The 27,058-nt window shown below is 44.5% G+C and overlaps 1 protein-coding gene across 5 annotated transcripts in view; it reads right to left on the bottom strand.

The window, feature by feature from the left end:
- The window catches only part of LOC309806836 (kalirin), a 465,266-nt gene that overhangs the window by 91,518 nt on the left and 346,690 nt on the right, over nt 1-27,058 (bottom strand). For 3 of the 5 annotated variants that reach the window (XM_082625795.1, XM_082625796.1, XM_082625798.1), the window contains exons 12-15: nt 26,601-26,809; nt 23,145-23,319; nt 9,288-9,483; nt 3,045-3,211 (exon numbers count right to left, since the gene is read on the bottom strand). In XM_082625795.1, the coding sequence (XP_082481921.1) occupies nt 3,045-3,211; nt 9,288-9,483; nt 23,145-23,319; nt 26,601-26,809 (747 nt within the window). The remainder of the gene's footprint in view (nt 1-3,044; nt 3,212-9,287; nt 9,484-23,144; nt 23,320-26,600; nt 26,810-27,058) is intronic. The other 2 variants (XM_082625797.1, XM_082625799.1) reach the window with 1 other exon arrangement.

Here is a 27,058-nt window from a genome sequence, read left to right as displayed (position 1 = left end):
TACTTGAAAATAATTTTCAGTCAATGTCTGCGACATTACCTCTCCTCAGAGCTTCAGTTTAATATAAGTGTGGTGTAACTGCACATAAGGTTATGAAGGCCAAATCTAAACCTTTAATCTCTGAGCTCTAACAACAGAGCTGTATCACGACACATTGTGGCCCTCTCCCTTTCTCTCCCCATTAATGGCACTTCAATTAAGGTGTCTCTTTCTTTCTCTTTCTTTCTTTTCCTTCCTTCCTTCCTTCCCTCCCTCCCTCCTTCCTTTCTCTCTCTCTCTCTCTCTCTCTCTCTCTCTCTCTCTCCCTCTCCCTTTCTTTTTCTTTCTCTCTCTTTCTCTCTCTCTCCCTCTCTTTCTTTCTTTCAGTATATTCAAAAGAGAAACTCTCAAGCTAGTGTCTAAATTTAGCCCAAGTGATCAGTACTGACATCCAAATTAAGTCCCTCTTTCCAAGCGTTAACAGCTTTCAAGTCAATATTTCCTGCTCCACCAACTTCCATCAAACGCGAATGCCTTGTCGGAAACTGGACCAGACGACCCCTAAAGGAGAACAAGCTTGTCTAATGAGGCACAGTGGCTTAATGGAGCAGTGGTCCCTCGGCACCTCCGAGGGCTGCAGTCCTTCACGCTTTTCCTAAAGGCTGACCCCAGCAATCCAGTGCCGTTTTGAACTACAGTCCCCCTGTGTGTCATCCTTGCTGTGGTGGAGAGAAGGAGAAGGAATGTTCTCACTCCTGCAGAAGAATTCTTTTTTGTCCTCCAATTCATGAAACGCTGAACAGGCACGTACACAGATATTAGTCAAGGCTGGATGATCCATACATAGATAATCTCCTTTCCCACTCGACAAACTACCTATCATCATCCCAGCTCCCCATCCTGTACAGAATGGATACTTGGAGGATTAAAACTCACTTCATTTCCATTTTCATCTCAGCCAAGAAAAACATAATTAGGAAGTTGGCTCTACTATGAATGCTGTAGCAAAAATAAATAAAATAAAAAACCAGGAACAAAAGCAAAATTATATATTTAATTTCAAAGTCAATTAGGAATATTTTTCCTGTTATCTGGTTTATTGAGATGACATGAACAAACAGTAGAGGAGAACTCCCATGGCCTGCTGAGCCCGCTGCTTGATCTGGCTGGTGCCACCCCCTCTGCCAGGTGTAGGCCATGCCTAGCCATCTTCTCAGACATGGCACTGTGGAGGCCAGGAAAAGCCCAGACTGCATTCTGCTGGAGAGCTTCTGTCTATTTCTCCTGGAACTCCAGGGTGGGAGTGGGGTCCAGCAGAGGCAAATTGTAGGACCTTGTATTTCAGAGGCTTGGGCTCAAGTTTCAGCTAAGTAGCCAACAGGCCCTGGGAGCACTCATCCTATGGTATCTCAGTTTCCTCATTTGTAAGCTAAACGTCCACCACTTTCTCTCATGGGCCTGTTCTCCTAAACCGAAATCACAAACGAGAAAGTACTTCTCATATGAAAAGAAAGTACTATCATTACTGCCAAGAGATTCAGAATTTGAATATTCATCACTGCTCTGGGCCTGCTAGGATTTCTACCATGTCCCCACGAGTAACAAGTCTCACCAGACATTCAGGTGTGACTCCAGTGTAATTAAACAGAAAACAACCGGGATGGCAGTGCTGTATCTGGCTTTGCCTGGGGCTCAGTGATGTTACCTGTGCTCAAGATGGATCTTTAGCACAGAATGTGTGGACTCTTAGTACTCTTTGGAAAAGAAGGGGAGCAGAGAAGATAATTTTTCACATTATAATAAATAGTATATAATTAAAACATAGGCATTAGCAAGGAATACCCTGAATAAAAGGGGCCGAGCAATAATTAAATAAAATATGATGTTTTTGTTCCCTGTGCTAAATTAATAGACAAATCTAAAAGCTCTAGCAGTCACTGAACATAAGAAAAAACATTTAAAAGAGGAAGATGTGTCTCTGCTTAGGATGTTTTGGGTGGGGCTCTCCCTAGAGGAAGCAGGGGGATAGGGTTGCTTGCGAGAGTCTGGAGCACAAGGAGAAAACACTGAAGAGCTATGAGCTCTGCCCTGCAGGGAAGCCCTTCTGCACCCGTGGAGGGTGAAGGTGAGGTCTTTCCTCAGTGTGAGGTCTTCCCTCGCCTCATTAGACCTGTCTGGTGACCTTTCTAAGCTTTGGTGACTTCCTCTGAAAGGAGAGTAATATCAGCTTCACAGAATGGTTGTGAGGATTGATCAAGAGATAGGTATAAAAGGCACACAACACTCAATTAAAGGAACTATAATTATATTTGTATTTCTTCAATCCCACTTTGTCTAAATAGGAAATCCCCAATAATTATGCTAAAAATTCCCACTTAGTCTGTTCATGATATAAATATGTAGTATTTTTTAAATGTATCATTGGTCATTGTGTGTATGTTCCTAGAGATCCCTAGGAATGGTACAGGGATGTCCTTTAGAAAGATAGCTAGTATTATGTCTCATACAGGTAAGTACTCTTTTCTTTTTAAGATTGGCTTTAATGTGACTAGAACATTTTCTTATAAGAACCGCACACACATTGAAAAGAATGATGGGAACTGAAGGATGGCTACCCCTTACTACCCCTTATTGATTCTCAAGTATATGTCAGGTCCTGTACTAGGCACACAAATTAATCAAGCTGGCTTTAAAGCCTGAATATGTTTATTGATACAGGCTTTGCATTTCCTATGAACTCTGGGCAGGGCTGAGGATAGAAAGGAAGAGAATCGATTCAGTGACTGAGGGCAACTTGGAACAGCACTGAGGTACTCTCCTTAGATTGTTATATGTCAGAGAAATAATGCACTTGTAGTTTGAGCCATTGTACCATTAGATCTATTTGTTAGAGTCAGTAGATAGCAGCCTAGCTTTCAGAAACGAATACAACCACTCCTTAACTTACCTATTTCCTAATTCTGGTTATACCGGTGGCTCTGTATGCCTTACCCCGTTCCAGGAGCAGGCCCAGGCCAGACTCAGCCACTGGGAAGCCCAGGCTGCAGGACGAGAGTCAGGCTCACCTGTCTGACCTCTGCCTGGAGGTGTCGCAGTTGGAGACACTGCTCGAGCCGCTCATGGGTCTGCTCTGCGTTGAGCTCCAACTCGTGCTGCTTCTCCTGGAGAAACTCCAGTAGCTCTTGCACCTGGGCTGCCAGATCAATGTCTTTTTCACAGATTAACTCAATTCCTGATTTAAACAAAATGTAAACCATTAAAAACCAGGTAGTACCGTAAAGACTACATTTCCTTCTATATGCACATGAAAGCTGGAATCTGGAAATAGCCATCACCAGCACCCTCCCAACCTCTGCATATCCCTCAGTGAAACTGGATAGATCACCATAACGGGTCTTTGTTTGGGATGCTCGAACCATGCCGTCTCTGTTGGATTAACTGATCCTTTGTCAGGAAACAACTCTTCAACAGATGATCAGCTCCTTATCAACTGGAGTCAAAGAGGTGGTCCTCTGGATTCCATCCCAGACAAGGCTGCATACAGCAGTCCCTGCTGGGCAGTTTGCCTACACCCAGAATATTCACAACCGAGCCTCTGGATCACATTGGGAAATACAAAACAAAGCCCCAGAGACCCTGTCTCAGGAACTTCTACCAAAGGCACACTCTCTTTTAGCTGGTCAGATGCAATTTACCATTGGATGCTAAGTCCATTCTGAAGAGAATAGTTGGCCAGTGGTGATTTTCTTAGCCAACTACCTAGGTCCCCTAAAAAAGCAACTCAGAAATTCATCACTGCCACCACCAACACACCTGCCTGATACAGTGGGGGCATATAAGGAAAGTCCGTACACGCTAAAGGAAATTCTTTTCTAGAAGCAAAAATAGTGTTTTATGTAAGAACAATATGGGAGAGTGGGAAATTTTTTTCTGGTGTTACATGGTAATAATTTCAGTATCTTTTCATGTTTATTTTTTCTGTCCGTTTCATAATTCCAAGGCCCAGCTCCTGAAATATCTGTGGGAGACAGAGAAGAGAATGACTTGTCCTTTTAGCAGTCAACTCCCTCTAGTTACTATCTGCAGTTACCAAGGGGATGAGGTAGAGCATCTCCTTGACTGAAATCAAAAAATAAGAAGAAATAAAAAATTTCTACCTTTGCAGTGCTAGGCAACATGGGATGACCCTTGGCCTCCATGTTTACTTTTTAAAATGCAATTTAAGATCCACCTGCAGGGGGCTTCCCTGGTGGCGCAGTGGTTGAGAGTCCGCCTGCCGATGCAGGGGACACGGGTTCATGCCCCGGTCTGGGAAGATCCCACATGCCGCGGAGCGGCTGGGCCCGTGAGCCATGGTCGCTGAGCCTGCGCGTCCGGAGCCTGTGCTCCACAACAGGGAGAGGCCACAACAGTGAGAGGCCCGCATACAGCAAAAAAAAAAAAAAAAAAAAAAAAAAAAATCCACCTGCAGAAGTGGATCCCTGTTTCCAGCCACAATGCAGATTTTTTTCCAGCTCTTTTTCTTCCTGCATGCATCTCCGGTGTTTAGTGTGCTGGGCTTGGGCAAAGTGTCTTTCTGTGGGAAGCTCATGGCTTACCCATGCCACATCACATGCAAATGGGCTTTCTTAGCCTGGTGCTTCATCAAAGGGACCAGCCACCTGCTTAGACGATCATCCAGAACAGGCTCCCTGCCTGCCCGGAGACTCCAGCCCTTCATTTTCATCTATCTTGCTTGATATTTTTTTATGTGAGATGAACACAGGAAATAAAATAGGTGAAGATGGTGTAATCGGGCTAAGAACAATTGTTTTATATCCACTTTTCTTCCCTTCCTCCAGATCCACATTCCTTCAGCCCAGAGTAGCTTCCATTTTGGAAGAACACAGGCCTTTTCTTTCCTTTTATGACACAAGTACAATTATTTGTGGCCCATTATTTTTACGTATATCTGTTTCCCCCAGACTGATGTTCACTCTTGATTAATTCAGTAAACATTGACATTGAGAATTTGCTATGGCGAGACATAACCACTCTGCTGGATACCGGGAACGTAAAGAGAAGAAAGGAGGAGCCCTACCCTCATGCTTCTACCGAAGCTACGGGAACGCAAATAACCCCAACAGAATTCAGTATGCACTAGAATACCAGTATAATATACAATCATTATCAAGCTTTACTGAACTTTTACCACGCTTGTGTTTCTCTCACTGCATCCTCACAATGACTGCATATGGTTAAGATTCCTATAATTGCCGTTCTTCTGAGGAAGGTGAAGCTTAGAGAGATTGGGTAACATGCTCAAGGACACCCAGGTAGTGAGAGGTGCGGCTGGGACCCCAACAAAGGAAATCTCTCTCTCTCCTGGCTGTACCCTTAACCTCTATGTGCAAGGAGAAGAGTGATCCTCACAACCTAATTTTTTTTAATTAATTAATTTATGGCTGTGTTGGGTCTTTGTTGCTGTGCACGGGCTTTCTCTAGTTGTGGTGAGCAGGGGCTACTCTTTGTTGCGGTGCACGTGCTTCTCATTGTGGTGGCTTCTCTTGTTGTGGAGCATGGGCTCTAAGAGCCGGCTTCAGCAGCTGTGGCTGGAAGGCTCTAGAGTGCAGGCTCAGTAGTTGTGGCGCACAGGCTTAGTTGCTCCACGGCATGTGGGATCTTCCCGGACCAGGGCTTGAACCTGTGTCTCCTGCATTGACAGGTGGATTCTTAACCACTGTGCCACCAGGGAAGCCCCTCACGACCTAATTTAAGACTTCATTTAAATACTGGGTCTGGGTACTTTCCAGACACAGTAAATTTGAAGCACCATGGCCATAGACTCCATAGAGTTTTCACTTAAAAACCTTGCATAAAGAGAGAACTTGACGCTTTAAACCACAAAAGCAACGCATGCATAGGATACGCAGCTCCTGTCTTATTCCTAAGGTCATGGGTAACAGTCACATGGTTGGTGACATTAGGGTGAAGACCTGGGCCATAACCAATGGGGGCAGTGAGGCTGAATCATGGCTAGTGAGAACTGGAGGGGACTTTAGGAATGAAGGCCTGCCTGCCACACTGGACAAAAGAAGAAACTAAGGTCTACAGAGAAAGAACAGGGACTTCCAAAGTCAAAGTGCTTGTTGGCGGTGCAGCTGGACCTTGAATTCAGTCAGTGGGTTTACTCCAAGTCGACTCTTTCCAGCAAACCCTGCCACTTTCCAACTTGAGGCCCAGTAGATAACCCTAAACAAGGAGCAAGTAAAGAAACTTCCTATTTTGCCAACTACTGCTAAGGCTGATGTTGATTTAAACAAGGCTTTTGCTTTGGTTAGGGTTGTTGGCACATCAGGCGGATTTACTAGGACCTGGCTGAATGTTACAAACTTCATACCAAAAAATAAGTGTACGGAAATTCCCTACTTCTCCTATAAAAATCCAATAAAAATCATTTCCTCCTACAAAAATCAAAGCATAAGCCCTCATTATTTTAGCCTGGAGGGTAAATAGCAACCAAATTCTTAATTTTGCTAATTGTCCTTTTTCTGAGACGATAGTTTATTTTACCTCTAGTTCAAATATAGTTCATTCAACAGACGAGGTAAGTGCCCAACCCATTTATTGCCTCAGTCCGGTGTCTCTGAAGTACTGCCTTCCTTGGCCACCTAGGTCCTCAGTAAGGCCCACTCTCGGTCCGCCTCCAACCTCCACCCCTGGACCCCAGCTCTGGCGTGTTGCTGCCCTCCCTTCCTCCAAGCCAGAGATGAGGTTGACGCCTCCTCTGCAGGACAGGCACACGGCAGCAGACAGAGGGAGCTTCCCTGAGAGCCTTGAGGCCTCACGGGCTATGCCAGACTGAACAGCCAGCTGAGGAGGAGCAGAGACTGAAGAGGCCAATCAAGGCTCTTTTGACAAAGCTCATTCCTAGAACAGGATATGTGGGGGTGGGCAGCCCATCTGCTTGGGGTGTTTTCACCCACTCAGCCCTCATGGTTAAGGTGGCTGCCAAGCACAGCCAGTCTTCAGGGACTGCCAGCTCCCGGCAGTCTTTCCGTTACCAAGGATACCTGGCTCTTGGACAGAGGCGCACTTGCCCAAGGTCACGCCAGCATCCTGCTCCTACATGCCGCAGGTTTTCAGGCAGATGAGGCGCTCCACCTGCCAGACACGTCGATACTGAGGGATGAAGGGATGGGGGATGAGCATCCCTGCAGAGTTTCTCTGCACAGCCTCTCTCCTGGGTACTATGTCTGCATTCTCTCATGGTTCCCCATCTTAGTTGGATAGCGGGCTATGGCGAGCATCATGAGGACAAGTTGTAGGGTGAAACCCTGAGTCCAGACAAGGTTCTCAGTCACAGTTTGCCCCTTCCCTAATAAGGCCTTGAAAAGGTACAGCTGTGGCCAAGAACACTGCTTCTCAGACTTTAACATGCACATGATTTACCTGAAGATTTTGTTAAAATGCAGATTCAGATTCGTAAGTCTGGGATTCTGCCTTTCTAATCAGCTCTAGAGTAATGCTGGTGCTGCTGGTTCAGGGCCCACACTTAGAGTAGGTCCTGATCAGTGGTCCTAGATTAGTGCATCAGAATCACCTAGAGGGCCTACTGAAACAGATTGTGGGGCCTCACCCCCAAGAGATTCTGACGTGGCAGGTTCTAGGGATGGGCCCTTGAACTTGCATTTCTAACAAGTTCTCCGGTAATGCTGATGCGGCTGATCTGGGACCACATTTGGAAGTCGTTGCCCTGGGGCACGTCATAGATATCAGCTGCTGTGATTTAACCATCAAGATGAAAAGCAGTGGTTCTCAGCCCTGGCTGCACAGTGGTATCACCTGAGGAGCTTTTGCCGATGCCCAAGTCCCATTCAGAGGTGTTAGATCACAGTATCTGGGCACTGTCATTTTAGAAATAGTCCCCAGATAATCATGTGAATGCAGGGGCTTCCTGGAGCTGTGTGGAGCGTGGGCTGCACCCTGTAAACAGGCCTGGGTCTCATAGGCAGCTGCAGCCTGTTCACAACAAATGAAAATTCAAGGAAAGATTATGCTGACCAAAGTAAACAGAATTTACTAGATTGTCTCTCCTCTGGTTAGAAGTGAAGTTCCTTTGAATGCTGCTATGTCCTCTATCAGGTCATTAAGAGAAACACAGTACCCTAAAGTCAAGTCTGACTGCTAAAGTCTGCCTGACAATCTCATGATTTAAATATCCTTCACAATCAGCAGGGATGTGGACAGACCATGTTTTAAAGAGTTGATGGCTTGAGGCCCTATCTGCTTCTTCCTGGAAGAGCCGGGTGGGTGGCAGTGTGGAGACCTGGGTTCTGGCACTTCACTGGTGTGAGTCCAGATCAATGACTTCCTCTTTCTGGACTAGTTGGGCGAGGGGACAGCTATGGCTCTCTCTGGTTCTAACATCAAAGGCTGTTCTAGAAAGTGGCAGGTGTAACATTAAGTGTTCATGGACTTGTTGGATAAACAGTGAATAGGGCTTCCCTGGTGGCACAGTGGTTGGGAGTCCACCTGCTGATGCAGGGGACACGGGTTCATGCCCCGGTCGGGGAGGATCCCACATGCCATGGAGTGGCTGGGCCCGTGAGCCATGGCTGCTGAGCCTGCGCATCCAGAGCCTGTGCTCCACAGTGGGAGAGGGCACAACAGTGAGAGGCCCGCGTACCGCAAAACAAACAAACAAACAAACAAAAAACAGTGAATAAATACTGAGCAGGAAAAGAAGTCAAGCCTGGATAACTTGGCCATGTGTTTTTTGAGAAGTTATAAAATTATATGACCTCACCATAAACTTTATCAGTACTTCTTACACTCAAGCACAGACAGTTTTAAGAAAAATGAGGACAGATAGGCCTGGACTGGAATGAGGAGCCGGCTCTGGCGGTGGAGGACAGGGCAGGAGAGTGTGTGCAGGGCACAGGGGTGGAACAGCAGCATCCGTACATCTGAATACAATTCACAAGGATGCCTGACGGCCTTTGCAGTCCACCTGGTTTATTTCTCCAGACCACCATGTTTTTGGATCTGTGCTAATTTCCATCATTGGTTTTACCCCTTCTCCCCACAGCACCAGGAGAACCTGGCCCTATTCCTATTTTTATCATAGCCTAACCGGGCAACCTCAGACAATTTCAGCTCTCATGCTTCAGTTTCTTTTTCATTAACATGGGGTCAAAAACCTCTGTTCCTTGTACCTGTGGGAAGAGAATGAGTGAGTGGAGCGGAAGGGCTTGTTGGAGTCAAGCTGCTGTCCTTGTCTTCACCACCTCCCCACCGGAAGCAGGAGCACGGGACAGGTCGCCTACCTGAGGCCTGGACCTCCATGATGTACTGGTGCAGATCCTGGCCCTGCTGGATGACCTCGAAGGTCATGTTGTTCATGGCTAGCTTCCGCTCCGTGTGGCGCTGCAGCCGCTGCTCCGCCAGTGTCAGATCCTCCGTGTTGAAGTCATTCATCTGCCGAAGCAAGTCCTCATTCCAGGCATCTAGCTCTGCCGTCACCTGTGAGGGGACCACCATCAGTGCAGGCTCACTGGTCCACAAGAGCCTTATTAACTAACCCAAGCTTCAGAACTGTCTCTACTTTGCATCTCTTTTTTGACCCCTAGACTACGTTTAAGCAATGGTGCCATACACCCACGTATGCATGCCTTTAAAAGTGCTCTCCCTGTGTTTCAATGTCTACGGCAGCAGCAAACACTTACATGATGGATTATGGTTTAGAAAGGTTTTCACACTCCATCTCATCCTACTCCCACAGTAACCTGGAGAGGCAGGCAGGGTGGACATCCCCAGGTCCATCTCACAGAAGAGGAAGCTGACGCTCACTCACACAGATGGAATGCTTTGCTCAGAGTTCACCCTGCTCATGAGGGGCACGACCTGAGGACATTACTCAGTTCTTCTCCTGACTGCAAAGACTTTGTCCCCCATACCACAACCATTGTTGTAAAGATCTCATCATCGGAGAGGGCCTCAGAAATTAAGTACTGAGGGCTTCCCTGGTGGCGCAGTGGTTGAGAGTCCGCCTGCCGATGCAGGGGACACGGGTTCGTGCCCCGGTCCGGGAAGATCCCACATGCCGTGGAGCAGCTGGGCCCGTGAGCCATGGCCGCTGAGCCTGCGCGTCCGGAGCCTGTGCTCCGCAATGGGAGAGTCCACGGCCGTGAGAGGCCCGCGTACCGCAAAAAAATAAATAAATAAATAAAATAAAATAAATTAAGTACGGAGTCTAACTCTTTTCAAGAACCAGAAACAGAGGGCTGGAGAATCCTGGTAAATGGCCCGAGGTTACACAATTGGTTAGACCCCAAACCCAGGGGCCCTGATCTGGTTCCCATGTTCTGTTGTACAGTATTCTCTCGGCTACAATGGCTGATACCAGGAAGTGGTAACAAAACGAGGTAGAGATGTATAACTTACCTCTAGAAATCCAAGCAGATTAAACTCTATTGAGGCATGAATGAGTCTACTGAAGACTGAGCATGCAGTGAAGGAGAACCTCGCCCTAAGATGACTTTGCTAATTGGTTATTGCCCTACGCCTTCACTCCCGTGATGTGCCCTCGTTTACTCGCAAATACGTGCCTGCAAAGAGAGACGGAATCCTATACTTCCTTTACAATCGCTGCTAGCATCCACATAGTAAGAACTCAGAAGTATTGAATTGGATGATAATTCCACCTGATACGTGAATCAAATAAAACCTTTTCTAAAACGGTTTTCAGGTCTGTTCTCGCAGGCCAGCCCTGTGGTAGCCCTGGGACGGCAATGGCACAGGTGCTGTCACCCTCTTTTCTGGGAAGAGGCAATGGAAGCCTCACCCCAGATCACACAGTTGCAGTATGGCCCAGGCAGCCTAGGCACACGGCCCAGAGCCCAGCTTAGTGATTTTCATCATGCTGGGTCTCATCCCAGCTGACATGTGGCATAAGCTTCCCAATTACCAAACACTGCTGTCCAGGAGCATCAGGGGACAAAGAGAAGGAAAGATGCAGCTGAGAGATGGTGCTGTTCCATGCTGTGCCAGGGCCATAAAGGCTGGGATGGGAAAGGCGAGCAGTCCCTGTGAGGGGCTGCCATCCAGGGCACAGGATTCCACTCTTTGTCTAACAGTAAGACTTTCCTCCACTGAAAGTGCAGTTTCTCTCTTTGAAGCAGAAATGGGGAACTGTAAAAATATTACCTTCACTGTTGTGGGTTCTCACCTCATGCTGCCACCTCTTTGCAGGTCAACTAAGGGATCCACTGAGCTCAGCCCGAAAACCTAGTATCTACTTATTGTGGGGAGCCCTTGGGGATCTGGGAACCAGCGGGTTGGTAGGCAAACAGGTTTTTGTTATATCCCGTCTTTTTAAATTTTTTTAGATTTTTTTTGACGTGGACCATTTTTAAAGTCTTTATTGAATTTGTTACATTATTGCTTCTGTTTTATGTTTTGGTTTTTTGGTTGCGAGGCATGTGGGATCTTAGCTCCCCGACCAGGGATCGAACCCACACCCCCTGCATTGGAAGGTGAGGTCTTAACCACTGGACAGCCAGGGAAGTCCCTATATCCCATCTTTGAAAAGCACTTCATTCTCTAACTAGAGAAAGGAGTTAAACTGAGAAAAATAAGAGAGATAACTTATAATTTATAAGAGATAACATATAGAATGAATAGGCCTTTGTAGACTAGGCCTATAGCTATGTTTTCCCTTCCTGTATTTAAAAAAAAATTGAAGTATAATCTGCATATAATAAGACACATAAATTTTAAGCATTCAGTTCTATGAGTTTTGACACGTTTAGTTACTGGTGTAGCCACCACCAAAAACAAAATATAGGACCTTTCCATCACCCTAGGGAGTCATCCTTTCCAGTCAGTTCCTGACCCTGCCCCACTTCAGGTACCATTTTCTGATTTCTGTCCTCACAGATTCTTAGATTCCATACAAATGAAATCATACAGTATGGACTCTTTCATGTCTAGCTTCTGTGTTCAACACACTGTATTTAAGATTTATCTGTGTTGTATCAGTTCACTCCTTGCTACTGCTGAGTTCCATGGTATAGAGATACCGTGATTTATGTATCCGTCCTCTAGCTGGTGAACTCCTGGGTTGTTTTCAGTGTTTGGCTATTATGAATAAGGCTGATGTGAAAGCTCTTGCACAAGTCTTACTGTGGACATTGGTTTTCATTTCTCTTGAGGGTCACTTAGGAGTGCAATTGTAGGGTCATAGGGTAAGTGTACGTTTAACATTCCCAAGAGGAATTTCGCATTCCCTGTGAAAGTTCCAGTTGCTCACCATCATTCGGTATTATCAGTCTATTTAATTTTAGCCAAGCTAGTGGGTGTGAAGTGATATCTTATTATGGTTTGAGGTTGTACTTCCCTGATGACTCATGGTGGTGAGCACATTTTCATATGCTTATTGACCGTTGGTATCTACTTTCAGAAAGTGTTGAGTTTTATGCTCATTTTTTAAAAGCTAGGTTATCTTTTGATTATAGATTTGTAAGAGTTCTTAATATATGCTGGATATAAGTCATTTATCAGATAATATATGGAAAATAGACCAAACAAAATTTTTAGTCCATTTCCTTGTCTACAAGCTTAAGGAAAATAAAAATAAGAAAACAAGCATGAAAGGAAGAGTCTGCCTTTTCTTTGCATTTTAGTTTTTGTTTTGTTTTCATGAAACTGAGTCTATGAAGAAGCTGTTTGCTGCAGGAAGATCCCAGAGGGGTCCCAAGGCCTGAGTCTGTGGAGCAGAAAGGCAAGTGTCAAGGGTCCTGGTTAGGGCAGAGCCAAGGTGAGGTGCTTTGGCTGGGGAGAGTGAGGCTCAGACGTCTGGTATCTTGGGAATCTGAACCTAAAGCAAACGTGAAGTATGCCCAGGATTCTATATCTGGTGTTTCTATATTCCTTCCTTCCCCTTCTCCTCCCGTACCTCCCAATACCATTGAGCTGAAGGCCCCAAGTCTGTCATGAAGCCTGAAGAATGAGAATTTCAAGGAGCTACTCAATGCAACAGCCTGGCTTCCAAGCCTCCCTTCCTGGGTCTACACAGAGTCATGTCTGACTCTCTTCCCAAATCCCCAAGAACTGATGCCCAGAGCCTTGAAATAGTCTGATTTATGAATTTCGAATGTCGGCTGGAGTTTAAATTATTTTCTTTCCTGAGTATTTTCTGTTTCCTCAAGGAATATTCTGTCATTGGCTTCCCTCTCTCCACCTTCTTTCTGGGGCACAAGGTTGGCATATAGCAGGGGCTCTTTTTTTTTTTTTTTTTAAGAAAAAAATTTGTTTTCAAACCTGAAGCTTGCTTTACAGCTAATGAACAAACCTAGCCTTCTGGTCCCATCTCATGCTCTTCTGTTATGTGAACCAGGCATCTGGTTTACTCCCTGATCCTGAGAGGTAGCTCTGCCCTCTCCAATCACCTTCTCTGGTCCAGCAGCCCTGAGACAGCCTTGTCCCTCCTCCCAGCCTGCTCAAGTCCTCAGTGCCCTTCAAAGTCACCCCTCTGTCATGAAGAGCTTCATGACAACCCCCAGAACCTGACATTTTTCTCTGGTTTATCTCATAACATGGGACATGGGCTAATTTGCTAATACAGAGACAAAGCCATGAAAAGAAAAACCTGTCTGGGGATTGATCTGGTGATCTAACTCCATTTGGAAAAGAAACCTGGAAGAATTTGTACTGGGCAGAAACTAGCAGAACCAAATGAGTGAAAGATGGAATAGAAAGTACCCACAGGGCATTCAGCTTTCAATCAACCTATTTTGCTTTCTCCTTCCACTCAGTTAGCTCCATCTCGGCTCCTGGCTGACTCAGCTCCTCTCTGGGCTCCAGTGGCCTCTCTCTGCCTCACTCTTCTGAATTAATTGGCATGTGAGGATATGAGAGATACATTGGCAGTGTTTCTATTCTAACAATTATCTACTCTAGAGCCACAGCCATAAGGAAAATCAGAGAAGGAGGTGAACAGGAATTTGGAAAGGATAAGAGGCAGTGGGAAATGGGAAGACACTTCAAAAAGAAGCCCAAAGCTTTGCTACCAGATGAGATTCACTGAACCCAGTATTCTGCGGTCAAAAACTGACCCACGGGACTTGGTTTAGCAGTAGCCTTGGGCTCTGTTCTCAGAAAGCCCTCTTCACTAGCTCCTCCCATTTTCTGGGTCCTTCCCAGGAGTTATGTGTAGAGAATGCTTTCTCCCCTCACCCCCAAGTGTACCTGCCTGAAACAGAACTCACCTGTCTCTCTTTTCCCACTTCCTATGGTCTATTCCCATCACCTTAGCTCTTTATTATCAGCTGCAAAGTTGGAAATCTCACTGTGTAGTCCTTTCCTTCAGATCAGTTTTAGATGCTGGTGAGCATGATGAAGATGATGATCATGGTTAAAAGAAGATTCTACCCTGAATTGTGCATTTATTATGGGATAGACAGTGTTAAGCATTTGATTTTCTTTTATTTCATCCTCATAGCAACTCTAGGGGGAAACGAAGGCACACAGAAGTCAGATCATTTGCCTCATGGTCTCAGAGCTGGTGGTGGCAGAGCTCAGCATTCAACTACAAAGTCCAGGGCTCTTAACCACGGTGTCATATCAACAGAGCTGGTCCAAGAACTAACTTCAGGGGATAGCTTTCTTTCTATTTTTCTCACTTCAGAGAAGTGCCTGTTTAACCTTTCCCCTGTTTTCTTCTCTAAAAAACCTCCCACAAACTCCTGATAACTCCATTTTCTTCACTTCACATGAACCTTTGAAATTAATCATGTGCTTCGAACAGATCAATAAACTGTATGTTTGTGGCCTTATATAATGCCAGGAATATTTTACCCATTCAAAAAAAACCGCAAAGCTTCCCCTCAGTAGGATATTTTTGTTGAAGAGTTGGTAAATTTAAAAACTTCAGTGCTTTGTGACCACCTAGAGGGGTAGGATAGGGAGGGTGGGAGACACAAGAGAGAGGAGATATGGGGCTATGTGTATACGTATAGCTGACTCACTTTGTTATATAGCAGAAACTAACACACCATTGTAAAGCAATTATACTCCAATAAAGATGTTAAAAAAAATTGACACTGAGTATTTATACTCAGTATAAAGGCCATGTTAACCTATCTAGAATTCTCTGGTTTCCCAGGGGCCTTTGTCATGAACAGGGGACACATCTGCAATCCGGCATTGGGGTGTGAACACTGGGACAAAAGCTGTGGCAAAGAGAAGTGTAACCTGCCCTCTGCATGGGCACTTTCTCTGTATGGCAAGCGCAAATGCCTGTGGCTCTCACAGCAGTTACGTGAACACTCAGAGATCACCTAACAGGATTGGGTAACAAATTCAGAGAGAAACAATGGGGGAGAATAAGATGGAATGTTTGCTTAAAATCTGGATGCAAATACATACACATATGTATATGTATGTACAGCATATTAGTATCGGGTTGGCCAAAAGGTTCATTTGAGTTCTTCCATAACATCTTATGGAAGAACCCGAACAAACTTTTGGCCAACCCAATATATATTATTTAGGTATTTTATTAATAATAACAGTGCTGACTACAATGTATTAAAGTGTTTATTAAGTGCTAGGCACTTTGCTAAAAATGTTCTATGTGTTAACTCATTAAATCCTTAATAACCCTATGGGGACTAGGAATTATTATTCTCATACCTATTTCTCAGATGAGGAAACCAAATGAGTAACTCATCTAAAAATCACACAATTAGTAAAGCTGGTGAAACAGGTTTCAAACCCAGGCACTCTAACTCAAAATACTGCATACTCAATGACTGCACTATACTGCCTCTCAGCAAAGGGTGTGTGTGTCTGTGTGCATCAACACTGCATACATTATGTACATTAAGGTCCAGTCCCATTCCAACTAACAGTGGCGAGGAAGGATCCAAGGCATTTCATTGTGGTAAGATGCTCTGAAATACATAAGCTGTCAATTGCAAATGAACATCTTTCTGTTCTAAATATAAGGTCATTATTTGTATTAAAACGAGAAAAGCGAAAGCTAAATATTCTCCACTGACCTACAAGTGCTGGCTGATAGGGAAAGACATATTGCAGCTAAAGAGACAGTCTCACTGCATGGGAAGGGCTATTTTATCTATAATGGGTATGTACATTGATATGCATTACCACTGTGAAACTAAAATAAACTAAATTACCATAGGCATTTGTGCTTCTTGTCTAGTCTAGTGTTAAGTTTTTTTCTGTTAATCAATTTATAAAATGATGGGGATTAGTGAATTCTAATACAGATTATTTTAAAAGTATATCATAGAATTTCCCTCTGTTTTAGAAATATATATAACCTGTCTAAAGAGTTAAAATATTTCTTTATGTAGCTATAAGAAAACCTTTGAGGATACTACAAGAGTTTTCTGGAAAAGCAGAAGGACTTAGCAGTAAAGATATCCACTTGGTTGTTTTTTGATTTTTGGCAAAAAAATGTAAGAACATATTGCAACACTGTAACTGATGAGTTCCAATGTTCGGTCACCTAATTTCTATTCCAATTGGATAATTGGGATAATGGAACACAATTTTTATTGAACCAAGTTCATGTTCTTTTTTTCATTATCATCATGATTAAAACTGAGATCTTTTATAATCATGACTGATCTTGAGTCTTTATTTTGCCCATATCTTTGCATCTTAATCAGTTTGAGACTTGTAGGACTCTATTCTGTTTTCAAAAAAATCTCCCCTCTGTTGAAGAGCTCCTATGATGTATACTGTTCACCCATTCTAAAACTTATCAATGCTTCAGTGTCAGAATGAGTTTTCTCCCGTGAAAGCTAAACACCCAGTGCTGGAGCTTACATCATTTCCTTCTACTGAGTTCCCTGTTATCTTTACCAGAAAGGAGAAGCAGACAGCATTTGAACCTTGATAATGTCACCTGACTTCAGGTCCACAGCTCCTTACCCACCCCATTATAGAATGATCTGAAAGCTTCCATCAGGGATCTTTGATAATTTGCCAAAAACAAGTGACATGCCAGAATACTAAAGCTGTGTAAATAATCCTTTTTTTTCCCCAAAGGAAGATGTTAGGGGAAACTCCCAATGATCCTGAAACCAATTTGACAAAAGTCTAGAAGAAACTATCAAATAACTATTTTGTGAGAACTTTGGTTTACTTTATTGTATTTATTCTGCATTTCCTTTGCAAACGATTTGGAGTACATTTAGAAAATGCTGTAGGAATCCCAAGGGAACCCACAAAAATTGATCTCAAACAGATCTCATTTTCTTTCTTGATATAGTTACTAAACTGGTGCATTTAAGGCCTGTTACAAACATGGAGAACAGCAAGGCTTTGCAGAGTCTCACACTGTATCTATGGAGGAAAGGGCTACGAAATTGGACTAGAAGATGACGTGGCCCTTTGAAGGAATGACTGTGCAGGCTGATGGCTGTGTCACCGAAGGAAAACTTCCAGTGAAGCACCACAGAGCCCTGCCTGACCTGGCCAATATTTCAAGTTGTTGAAATACTGATAGCAATAATAAATTAAATTTATTTTGATAGGATGAAGAACTGGGCCTAAAAAAAAAAGAGTAAAATTTGAGAGGAAAAATACATAAAAAGCTTTCATTTAAGGTAAAAAAAAAAAGTCAGTGTATTGGAAGCACGTATCTTGAAAAGACAACCAGGGGCTTTTAAGGGAGCACAAGTCTCAACAAGGCAGAAAAGGCCCCTATCTCCTGGGCTGTGCTGGGAGAGCGCCAAGGTCCTGGACACACAGCTCCCAAGGGGTGTGTGTAAGCCAGCCATGGCTAACTACAGCCCAGCCAGCAGGGGGCAACCAGAAGAGGTACAACGTGTACCCAGAAAGCGGCGAGTACATCGGAGCTATGTCCCACAGAAAAGGGCTGACAATAAAGAGAAGTAGTTATCGAAGTTTTAGAGTCAGAGGGGACTGCAGAAATAACTTACACAATCTCAACACTTTTCAGATAAAGGAAAAGAGGTCTGTGATGAACATCTTCAAATATTTTTAAGGCTGCCAAATAAAAGGGAGCAGATTTGTTCTGTTTTTCAGAGAACAGAACCAGGACCAAAGGGTAGAAGGGTGGAGGTCTTGGTTCAACACACGAATGAGATCCTGAGCTCCCTCCTCTCCCCAGCCCTGCTTCTGGGCTCTGGAGATATTCTGGTAGAGGCTAGATGGCATCCTTCAGAGATGCCAAATCCTAGCCACCAACTTTTACTTGTCCTCCAGGTGTCATCTCATTGGGAAGCCTTCCACGGGCAGCCTGAGAAAGCTAAGCATTCCTGTCTCAGTGTTCTCATCAAGCTGTAAGCTTCTCTCTGTCATAGAATGATCACATTATAGGATGGTTCTATTGCTATGGTTCTCCCCAACTAGCCCACTGATGGCAGGGATTGTCTCATCCTCAATGCCCAACACAATTTTTGGTGCATAGTAGGTGCTCACTAAATGTTTATCAAGTGTAAAACATGAAAGGCCTCTGCATACAACCAATTGCAGAGTTGAGACCACCAGTGCAAATTACAATCAGCTTTCTCTCCTCTAGGCAGAATTTTCCTCCTTGAAGGCCATTTTCCTCAGCCTCAGCCTGGCCCCAGCTTGTCCTAATGTGAACTCCATGGATTTATAGTTTGCTATTCCATTCCTTACCTGGGTTAATGATGCAGATTAATTTTCAGGTACATTGAGAAAACTTTGGTTTTAATTATAGAGTCAGAAATTTAAAAGAAAGATCAGGGCTTCCCTGGTGGCGCAGTGGTTGAGAGTCTGCCTGCCGATGCAGGGGGCGCAGGTTCGTGCCCCGGTCTGGGAGGATCCCACATGCCGTGGAGCATCTGGGCCCGTGAGCCATGGCCGCTGAGCCTGTGCGTCCGGAGCCTGTGCTCCGCGACGGGAGAGGCCACAGCAGTGAGAGGCCCGCGTACCGCAAAAAAAAAAAAAAAAAAAAAAAAAAAAGGAAAGATCATAACTGTGGCCTATTTTTTAGTCCCTTGTATAGAGTTTCTTTCTTGGTGTCGTTCCTAGCACAAAATTATCCATTGATAACAGAGAGAAATATTCTCTGTATATAAATAAGCATATGTATGTGCATATATATTATATGCACACGTATTTGATTAAACCAATAAAAAAAGATACGATGTTTCCCCGGACTTTCATAGGGTACTGACACTGGAGTCTCACTCGGAACACATGGCAGGTGATGTGGTGGGCAGGGCACCTCAGGGACGGTGGAAGGACCAAAATGCAGAGGGGTGGACTGGCTCATTTGTTCAGTTGCTTTCAGCATATTTCAAATTATTGCTGTTTTCATGTGCCCAGTTAAATGGACTTATCTATTATCTAGTTTTAACTAAACTACCCTTCACAAAAAGACGTGGCTTAACACGCACGGTTCCTCAAAGAAACTACAGTTTGAAGATAATACTAAACATGAAAGCACAAGAGAACTTTGAACTCTTTGGCAGCCACATGATGGGGTAAAGAAACAATGACAATCTAATCAGGTCTGTCAAGAGACCAAAACCAAAAAATAATTGAAAATTATCAAGAAGACTATTTGAAATACAGAACTACAACTTCTAATGAAAAAGTCAAACTTCACCCTAAAGGCACAGTGAATTTTGAGATTATTAGTGATAGTATAACATGTATATAATTTATAAATTAATATGGATGCGTATATAGGGGGTTGCAAGTTCAAAAATATTTTATTGAGAGAGTGTCTAATCAAAAGAGTTTGGAGACCACTGTCCTGTTCCTGCTTCTAAAAATATTTTTTTATTTCTTTCTGATCATTCTGATTAATTGTAGAAAAGGTGAAATGCATGGAGTTATCAAAAACAAGAAGAAATTATCCATATTCTTACCACCACAAAATAAATATTATTTGCATTTGGTGAAGTGTTTCTTCCATTACAACTGTTTCCTATAACTTATCTTTCATAGGAGGCTGAACTTACAGGGAAAAAACTTTAAAGAGCATCATGTTCCGCTATGGGTCACTTCATCTAGTCTCCAGGGAGTCTAAGAAGGAGTGTCAGGAATGCAGCTGCAGTCCTGGTTTCTGAACATTTGCCTAATACATGTGGGATAAGTTTCACTCTCAGTGGGTTTACTCCCTGACCCCATCCCAGGTATACTCTGGAAGCCATATAATTAAGTAAAACAAGACTGGTGCCGCAACTCATGTGTTACCTTAATTTTAAAATTAATTAGCCCATGCCAGCCATCAGTGACATGGTTAAGGAGTCACACTTCGATTACCCAAATGTCAGGGGAGCAGGTCAGCTCTGGTTTTCAGTAATCCCTAGGAATTCTGAGTATGTCCATCAAATGCTTTCCTTTAGGAAAGGAAACCATAGCTGTAGGTTTTGCAGTGACAGCCTCTGCCCTGGCTTATATCAGCTCCAGCATGGCTCTCATTACAGAAACCACCCTCAGTTTCACATTCTGAATCTTCTCTAGAAGTTTGCCCTTCATCCTTACAGTGAAACCCTAGCTGGTATTTGAAATAATCTCATCACCCTCAAAAATAACTTCTGACAATCTGACTTGAAGGAGAAATTTTCCATAGGTTTGGCAGGATTTCCATTTCTGTCTAAGATGAAAGGCAGCATTTCCCCAAGGTTTGGGCCACATCCGAAATGGGGAACAAGACCCCTTCTAAAACCTGGGTGCAGAACTAAATTTTTATCACCCTCATTTTTATCTCCCTCATTTGGTCTGTTTATTATTTTTATCTCCCTCATTTTATTAGACCCTCATACTACTTCCCTAGTTCTGGTTTGCAGCATACCAAGCTGTCCAAGTTGTTGTCAGGGTGGGAGGGGAAACATTTATACAAACATTTATACAAACAAAGGCTGAGAAATGCAAATTCTACAATTTAAATATCAAACTCTTCTACTGCAACATTTAAATAGGATCCAATTTTAAAGTATTTGATTTACAATCAACTTTTAAAAAAAAAGAATATCTTTTTACATATGCTTTGGATTCGGAATGGATTTTCCCAGAATTACTGCAGGCAAACACACCAGAGTGAGGCCCCTGGCTGATGTCAGGGGTACAGTTCAAGTGGCAAAGTGAAGCCAACTGACCCGTTTTGGAAATAAACCAGCAACCCAGACCTCAAAACCACAGCCGTTTCATCAAATAAAGCTTAAACACCCAAACCCTCAGGTTATTTCCTCCCCTTTAAGCATTTTTTGATGTGGACCTGGAATGACAGGAGAGTAGATAAAGAATACAACAGACAAATCCCCACACCTGCTAACATAATTCCCGCAGGGATATATTCACTCTCGGTGGGTGAAGACCGTGGGAGGGCCTGCCGCCAACACTGCTGCAACCAAACATTACCTCTGTTTATTTCGGTGAGTCTCACTCCCAACTACCAAAGAATAATAACTCAGGCCCCCTCTTTCCTTTCTTTATTACCTTTGTCACCCCACTTTCATTCCTTTCTGCATACCAACGCCTCTAATTTTCCACTGGCATTTTCACTGTTCTTTCAATATATGTTTTAATACTGTCTGCCACCTGAAATCCCTTGGGGGGTAGATTCAAGATAAATTATAAGTAAGAAACATAAATAAATTTACTTGAAGTTATGGAATGAGTTGGAAGGATAATCGAGATCTAAACTTAAAGACTTATCTTTTCCTTTGTTTCGGAAACTGTCCAGAAAGCACCTTTTAGAACATGACATCTTTAAGCAAAAAAGCTGCAGTGGCTTCCAGGAAGTCAGGATAGCAGTGAAGAAGGGAAAGGTCATAAGAGAGTCAGGGATAGGAAGGATTGCTTTAGGACTGCTTTTTGTTTGTTTGTTTTTACATTTCTGATTCTCATTATAAACATTTTTGGTCTCAGGATTGAAGAAGAGGGCTTCTATTGCCAGGACAGTTTTCTGGTCCTGCGTGGGATTGCGAATGACATTGGCATTGGGATATTGGAGCATACAACATTTGAAAAAATAATAATTTTCCTTCCAAACCAGTTCCACAGAAGTTTCCACAGATATTGTTGGGAAGATCAATCCCAGACTCCCAGAAGTCCCAACTAGGAGGAGATGGTTGGAATGCAAAGTAAAGTTTTAATGAATGGTAGAGGGATCATTGGTTTTCCTTCACAACACACCAGCCAGGAGCAAAGAGAAGATATAGCTATTAATTTAACTCTTTGCCATCCCTGAAAAGGACAAAGCGCCATAGGTGTTGAATACTCTTCACACCTCAGAAACCCTACTGGCCTGGCTTTAGTTACTGTGTCAAAGCAGAAGATAACAAAAGGTGGGGCTTCCCTGGTGGTGCAGTGGTTGAGAGTCTGCCTGCCGATGCAGGGGACACGGGTTTGTGCCCCGGTCCAGGAAGATCCCACATGCCACGGAGCGGCTGGGCCCGTGAGCCATGGCCGCTGAGCCTGTGCGTCTGCAGCCTGTGCCCCGCAATGGGAGAGGCCACAACGGTGAGAGGCCCGCATACCGCAAAAATAAATAAATAAAATAAAATAAAATAAAATAAAAGGTGGATATTATGTGGGGCAGACAGTATTAATAGGCATCACAAAGAGGACATAAATATACCAGAACAGCGGATTCTGACCTTCCCAGAATGAAGTGAGGAGTCAATGAAATGAACCAGCAAATGTCCTCCACATATGCTTACTTTCTTAATAAGCAGAAAGCAAACTGAGGATTCGGATCTTCCTTCCTGTGTCTCCTGACTTCCTGGCTGCTGTGTGAGTCTATCTAATCCCTGATCTACAGTTACCAGCTGAGGAGACCACCTAATTTTATCACCTTCCTACTCATGAAGCTATAGAATCCAACAAGTCTGCCTCAGTCACCAAACAGCCAACTCCACGGTCTGCCAGGAACTAAAGTGCCAAGTAGGAGTCCAATGCAAGCCAACAAAACCCTTCTCAATGGAGTAATCCCAGACAGACAGTGAGGCGAGGGGCTCTGCTTGGCAGCCTGGGTGAGGGGGACTGGAAGGAATCCAACACGGTGGAATTTGCTGATTTCCAGAAACATATCAGGATGCATAATCCCCTCCAATCCCCTTAGGCTACTACACAGCAGTCCTTCCAGTTCCCGGGGCACTGCCCTCGGCCACCTCACCTGCCCAGCACCTCCTCCCCACATGTACCTCAATGGTGTACTGTTCAAAGATGCGCAGCTGCAGGAAGATGTCCAGCTTGATCTTTCGCTCATGGAACAGCTCCTCCATCTGCACCTGGGCATCGTCGAGCTGCTGCAGCACCGACTCGATGTGGCTGATGGAGCTACTGTGGGGCGTCTTGTTGCTGGACACAGCTGAGTCCCTGTGGCAGAGCGGGGGAGAGAAGGGAGGGGCCTTGACATGTTCACAGTGACAGAGGAGCAGGGGGCCTTCCTCGTCTGAGTGAGGGGGACGGCAGTCTACTGTGAGCCTGGCACTGTCTGCTTAGTAGGTGAGCCAAAGCTACTGTACACAGCACCATAGCTCTAAGGCTAGCTGCTGTCCTATTCCTCAGACAGAATCGTGACAGGATCAAATGAAATAATGCATGCAAAAGGGCTCCACAAATGTTACAGAAATAGAATGGTTCCACACATCTATGTAGTCGAATATATACATATTTCAAGACACACATACACAAATACACATATCACAATACATAAGGGTACATAAATTAAGGCATATGTAAAAAAAAAATCCTTCCTAGTTTTACCTCACAGGATCATGGTTAAAATGAGATCATGGCTGCCAAAATTATTCATCCCCTTTGTAAGTCCATGCCAAAGTTATGGGCTAGTGTTATTACACAGGCTTCACGCTATACTTAGGAAAGCATGGGGTCTGGAGGCTGCAAGCCTGGCTTAAGTCTCCCTCTGACATATATGGGCCGGTGACCTTAGGAAATCACCTCGCTGAGGCCCAGTTGCCTCCTGTAAAGTGGGCTTAATAATCCCTGCCCTACTCACGGCACAGTTTGCTGTTAAAGAAGATGGCATGTGTGACCGTGCTCTGTGACCAGGAACGCGCTGTATGAATGACTGTTAATCCTGAAAGGACAGTGATGTGTCAGGTGCTGACTGGAGATGGGTCCAGCTGTGGAGTAGAAGCTAGGGCACAAGAGGCTGGACAACCAACGAAGGCTTCAGAGAGGATGAGCCCAGAATTGGGTGTTAGAAGAAAAGGATGAGCTGAGTAGATGCGAGGGGTGGGCTTTCTGAGCAGAAAGGGTCTATACAAAAGAAGCAAGGGGAGGTGGCATGCCACAGAGGGAACCAAGAGATAAACATATTGATCTGCTTAGACAATTGAGGTGGTGGTGACACCTCCAGAGTCCATTATAATAGGAAAACTGCAGAGTTCAAGAAGTTCAGATTCTACAGGGCCTTGACTGAGTAAGCTAGAGCCCTAAAAGTTGAAGTAAACAAGCACATTCATTATTTCATGATACCTTCGTTTCTGACACAGTTTAAGAAGTCAGAGGGGAAAATCATTAGTTTTGAATGGTCTCATCAGCAGCCTTTCTGAAAACCAGGTCCTTCTGGCCTGTGTTTGTCTCAGAAGCAATGGTATCTGAGCTCACACTATTTCTAGACGGAGCATAAAGCCAGTTTGTCAAGAGCCTCCCTTTCTGTCATCTAGAGAGCTTCTGATCCCTCCCTTCTCACCCTGACCTATTTGGGCATGAAAGCCCCCTACTGCACAGCTTCCCCCAACTACGAAAAGAACTCAAGAGGAGTACTCAACACTGTGTATTATGCATTTGCTAAGGAGGGTGGATATGACTATTCTTTCTGACAGCTCCCCTCAGTCTTTCTCTATCACCCAGCCTCCAGAAGGAAGAGGATGATTTCTGGTCACTTTGTTCAGCATCTCTGTCAGTGTCACATTCACTAGGAATCAGAGATGATATAAAAACCACCTTAGGTGCTTCGGTGATCAGTGCCAGAGGAGTCGTGGAGGCCTAGGGAAGATGTGTGCACTGGTATGTGTGAGGCATCCTGCCAATGTCCACTAGGCATCGTTTGCTTTTTTTCTTTGACTGGTCTTGATATCAGGGAGGAGAGTCCAGGCTAGCATCAGGCTGCTGGGGGGACGAACAGTCACCAGTGGTTCTTGTCACACGACTATGGCCCTCTCTGAAGTCCATGGAACTTAAACTTGTAGGACAGGCATCAGCAACCTCGTTGCCTTTACCATCACTGAGTAGCCTTCAGCCCTCAGGTATGGAGCAAGGTTGGCAAGGGATAAGAGCGAGTGGCACCTCCACAAACCCAGCGCCACAGAGAGGCTAGCCAAGCTTGTGAAAAGTATTTGGAGAGAAAATGCAAAAGCCATCACATAATTCTAGAGCTTACAAGCTCCTAGAGTGAACCCCTTAATCACACAGACAAAGCAGCTGAGGCCCAGAGAGGTTAAGTGGCTGCCTACTATTTGGAATTTTCTTCAGAAGCAAGTAACAGTGGCGTTTCCTAGGTAGGCAGACAAAACTGTCACATATTATATATTCATGACAGTGAATTGGGGGAAGAAGGGAAAGAGGCTGTCTCGTTGGTATGCAAAAGAGGACTCAGAACATCCCATCTCATGTGCATGTTTGGAATAGAAATGATTAATCCAACAGAAAAACATGCCAGGGCCATCTTAAGGTAAGCTCTCACTGTTTATTTAATTGGACAACTGGTATGGGGTGGTGGGGAAGCCCTCTCCAACTGAAGTAATTCCCTCTGGCTCCAGGACTGTCCTGGGACTTGTTGATGAGATTATTTCTGTCCAGAGCTGGCAGAGGTTCCGGCATTCAGTGATTTGAGGATAAAAACAAGTCCCCGCAGGCAGACATCATCAGCGCCATCAAATCCTATTTACACAGCACCTGGACATAGGGCTGGTTGCTGAGGGCTTGCTCAGGCCTCGTGACACTTTACCTGAGGAGCCGATGCCCTTGACAGGGACAGGAAACTAGACACTGATGCCAATAGAAAGGAGGCAATGGTGTGGATGATTCTAAATGAACATAAGGTATCAGGTAGGATTTTCTAAGATCCCTTCTTAGTTATTTTTGTTTAGGGCAATAGAGAAGGAGTTTTATTTTCTGGGTAGCAAGGAATGGTGGAAAGGTCATATGTGGCTAAGTGGAGAGCAGAGTGGGACACATCACACACTCCCTACATTCTCACAGGGCCAAAGGCAGCCATTTGGGGTTACATTTCACCAACTGGAGCACTAGAATTCAGAGGCAGCCTGAGAACAGATGCCAGATAACACTATATCCCATAATGGCTATTTCTCCACATGACCAAATGTGCCATCATTCTCAATGAAGACACTATTTATTTAACTTTTTGTTGTATTTATATTACTTATTGATCGCTGAATAATGTCTTCAATGATACATAATGCTTTGAAACATCAGAGCTTTTCCACTGACTCTTCCACTCTAAATTCAAGTTGGGTATGGTGCAGGCATTTTTATATCTGACAGATGGAGAAACCAAAACTCACACAAGACCACAAAGCTGGCTGCGGCTGAGCCAAGACCAGAACATGATGACTTATCTCACGTCTAGTCCGAGGCATTTCCCACTGGAAAGCACTGCCCATGCTGACCTGGCCTCGCTGGGCTCCCCCAGGGAGGGAGGCGCTGACCTGAGCTGCTGGATAAGGTCTTCGCCCTCCTTGATGACGTTGAGTGTGGCATCCAGAGTAGCGGTCTGCTGCTGCTGGAACTGCTTGATCAGTTCCTGGACCGCATCCACAGAGTCTGCACAGACATCCTCCAGCATCTCCTTCTGAAGGTCTTCCATCCATGTCCACAGCTGTGGGAGAGAGAGCAGAGACTCCACTCAGGGCACGTGGGAGAGGCTAGGGCTGGGGTTAAGGGCAAGAGTGTGGAACTGAGGTCACTCAACCTACCCTCAACCAGTCAGTGCGGTATCAGACTGTCCTTCTAATCAGCACCCCTATGGGTCAGTTTACATTTCTGTATTTATATTCACTACGCATTTCTGTTAAGTTTACTCCATTAGTGCTGGCATTCCTGAAGGACAGGAACCACCCTCAGCCTT

Source organism: Mesoplodon mirus, assembly GCF_964341445.2.
Source record: "Mesoplodon mirus genome assembly, chromosome: 6".
Lineage (NCBI taxonomy): Eukaryota > Metazoa > Chordata > Mammalia > Artiodactyla > Ziphiidae > Mesoplodon > Mesoplodon mirus.
Note: the sequence above shows the minus strand (reverse complement) of the source record. Positions and strands in the feature narration are given on the sequence as shown.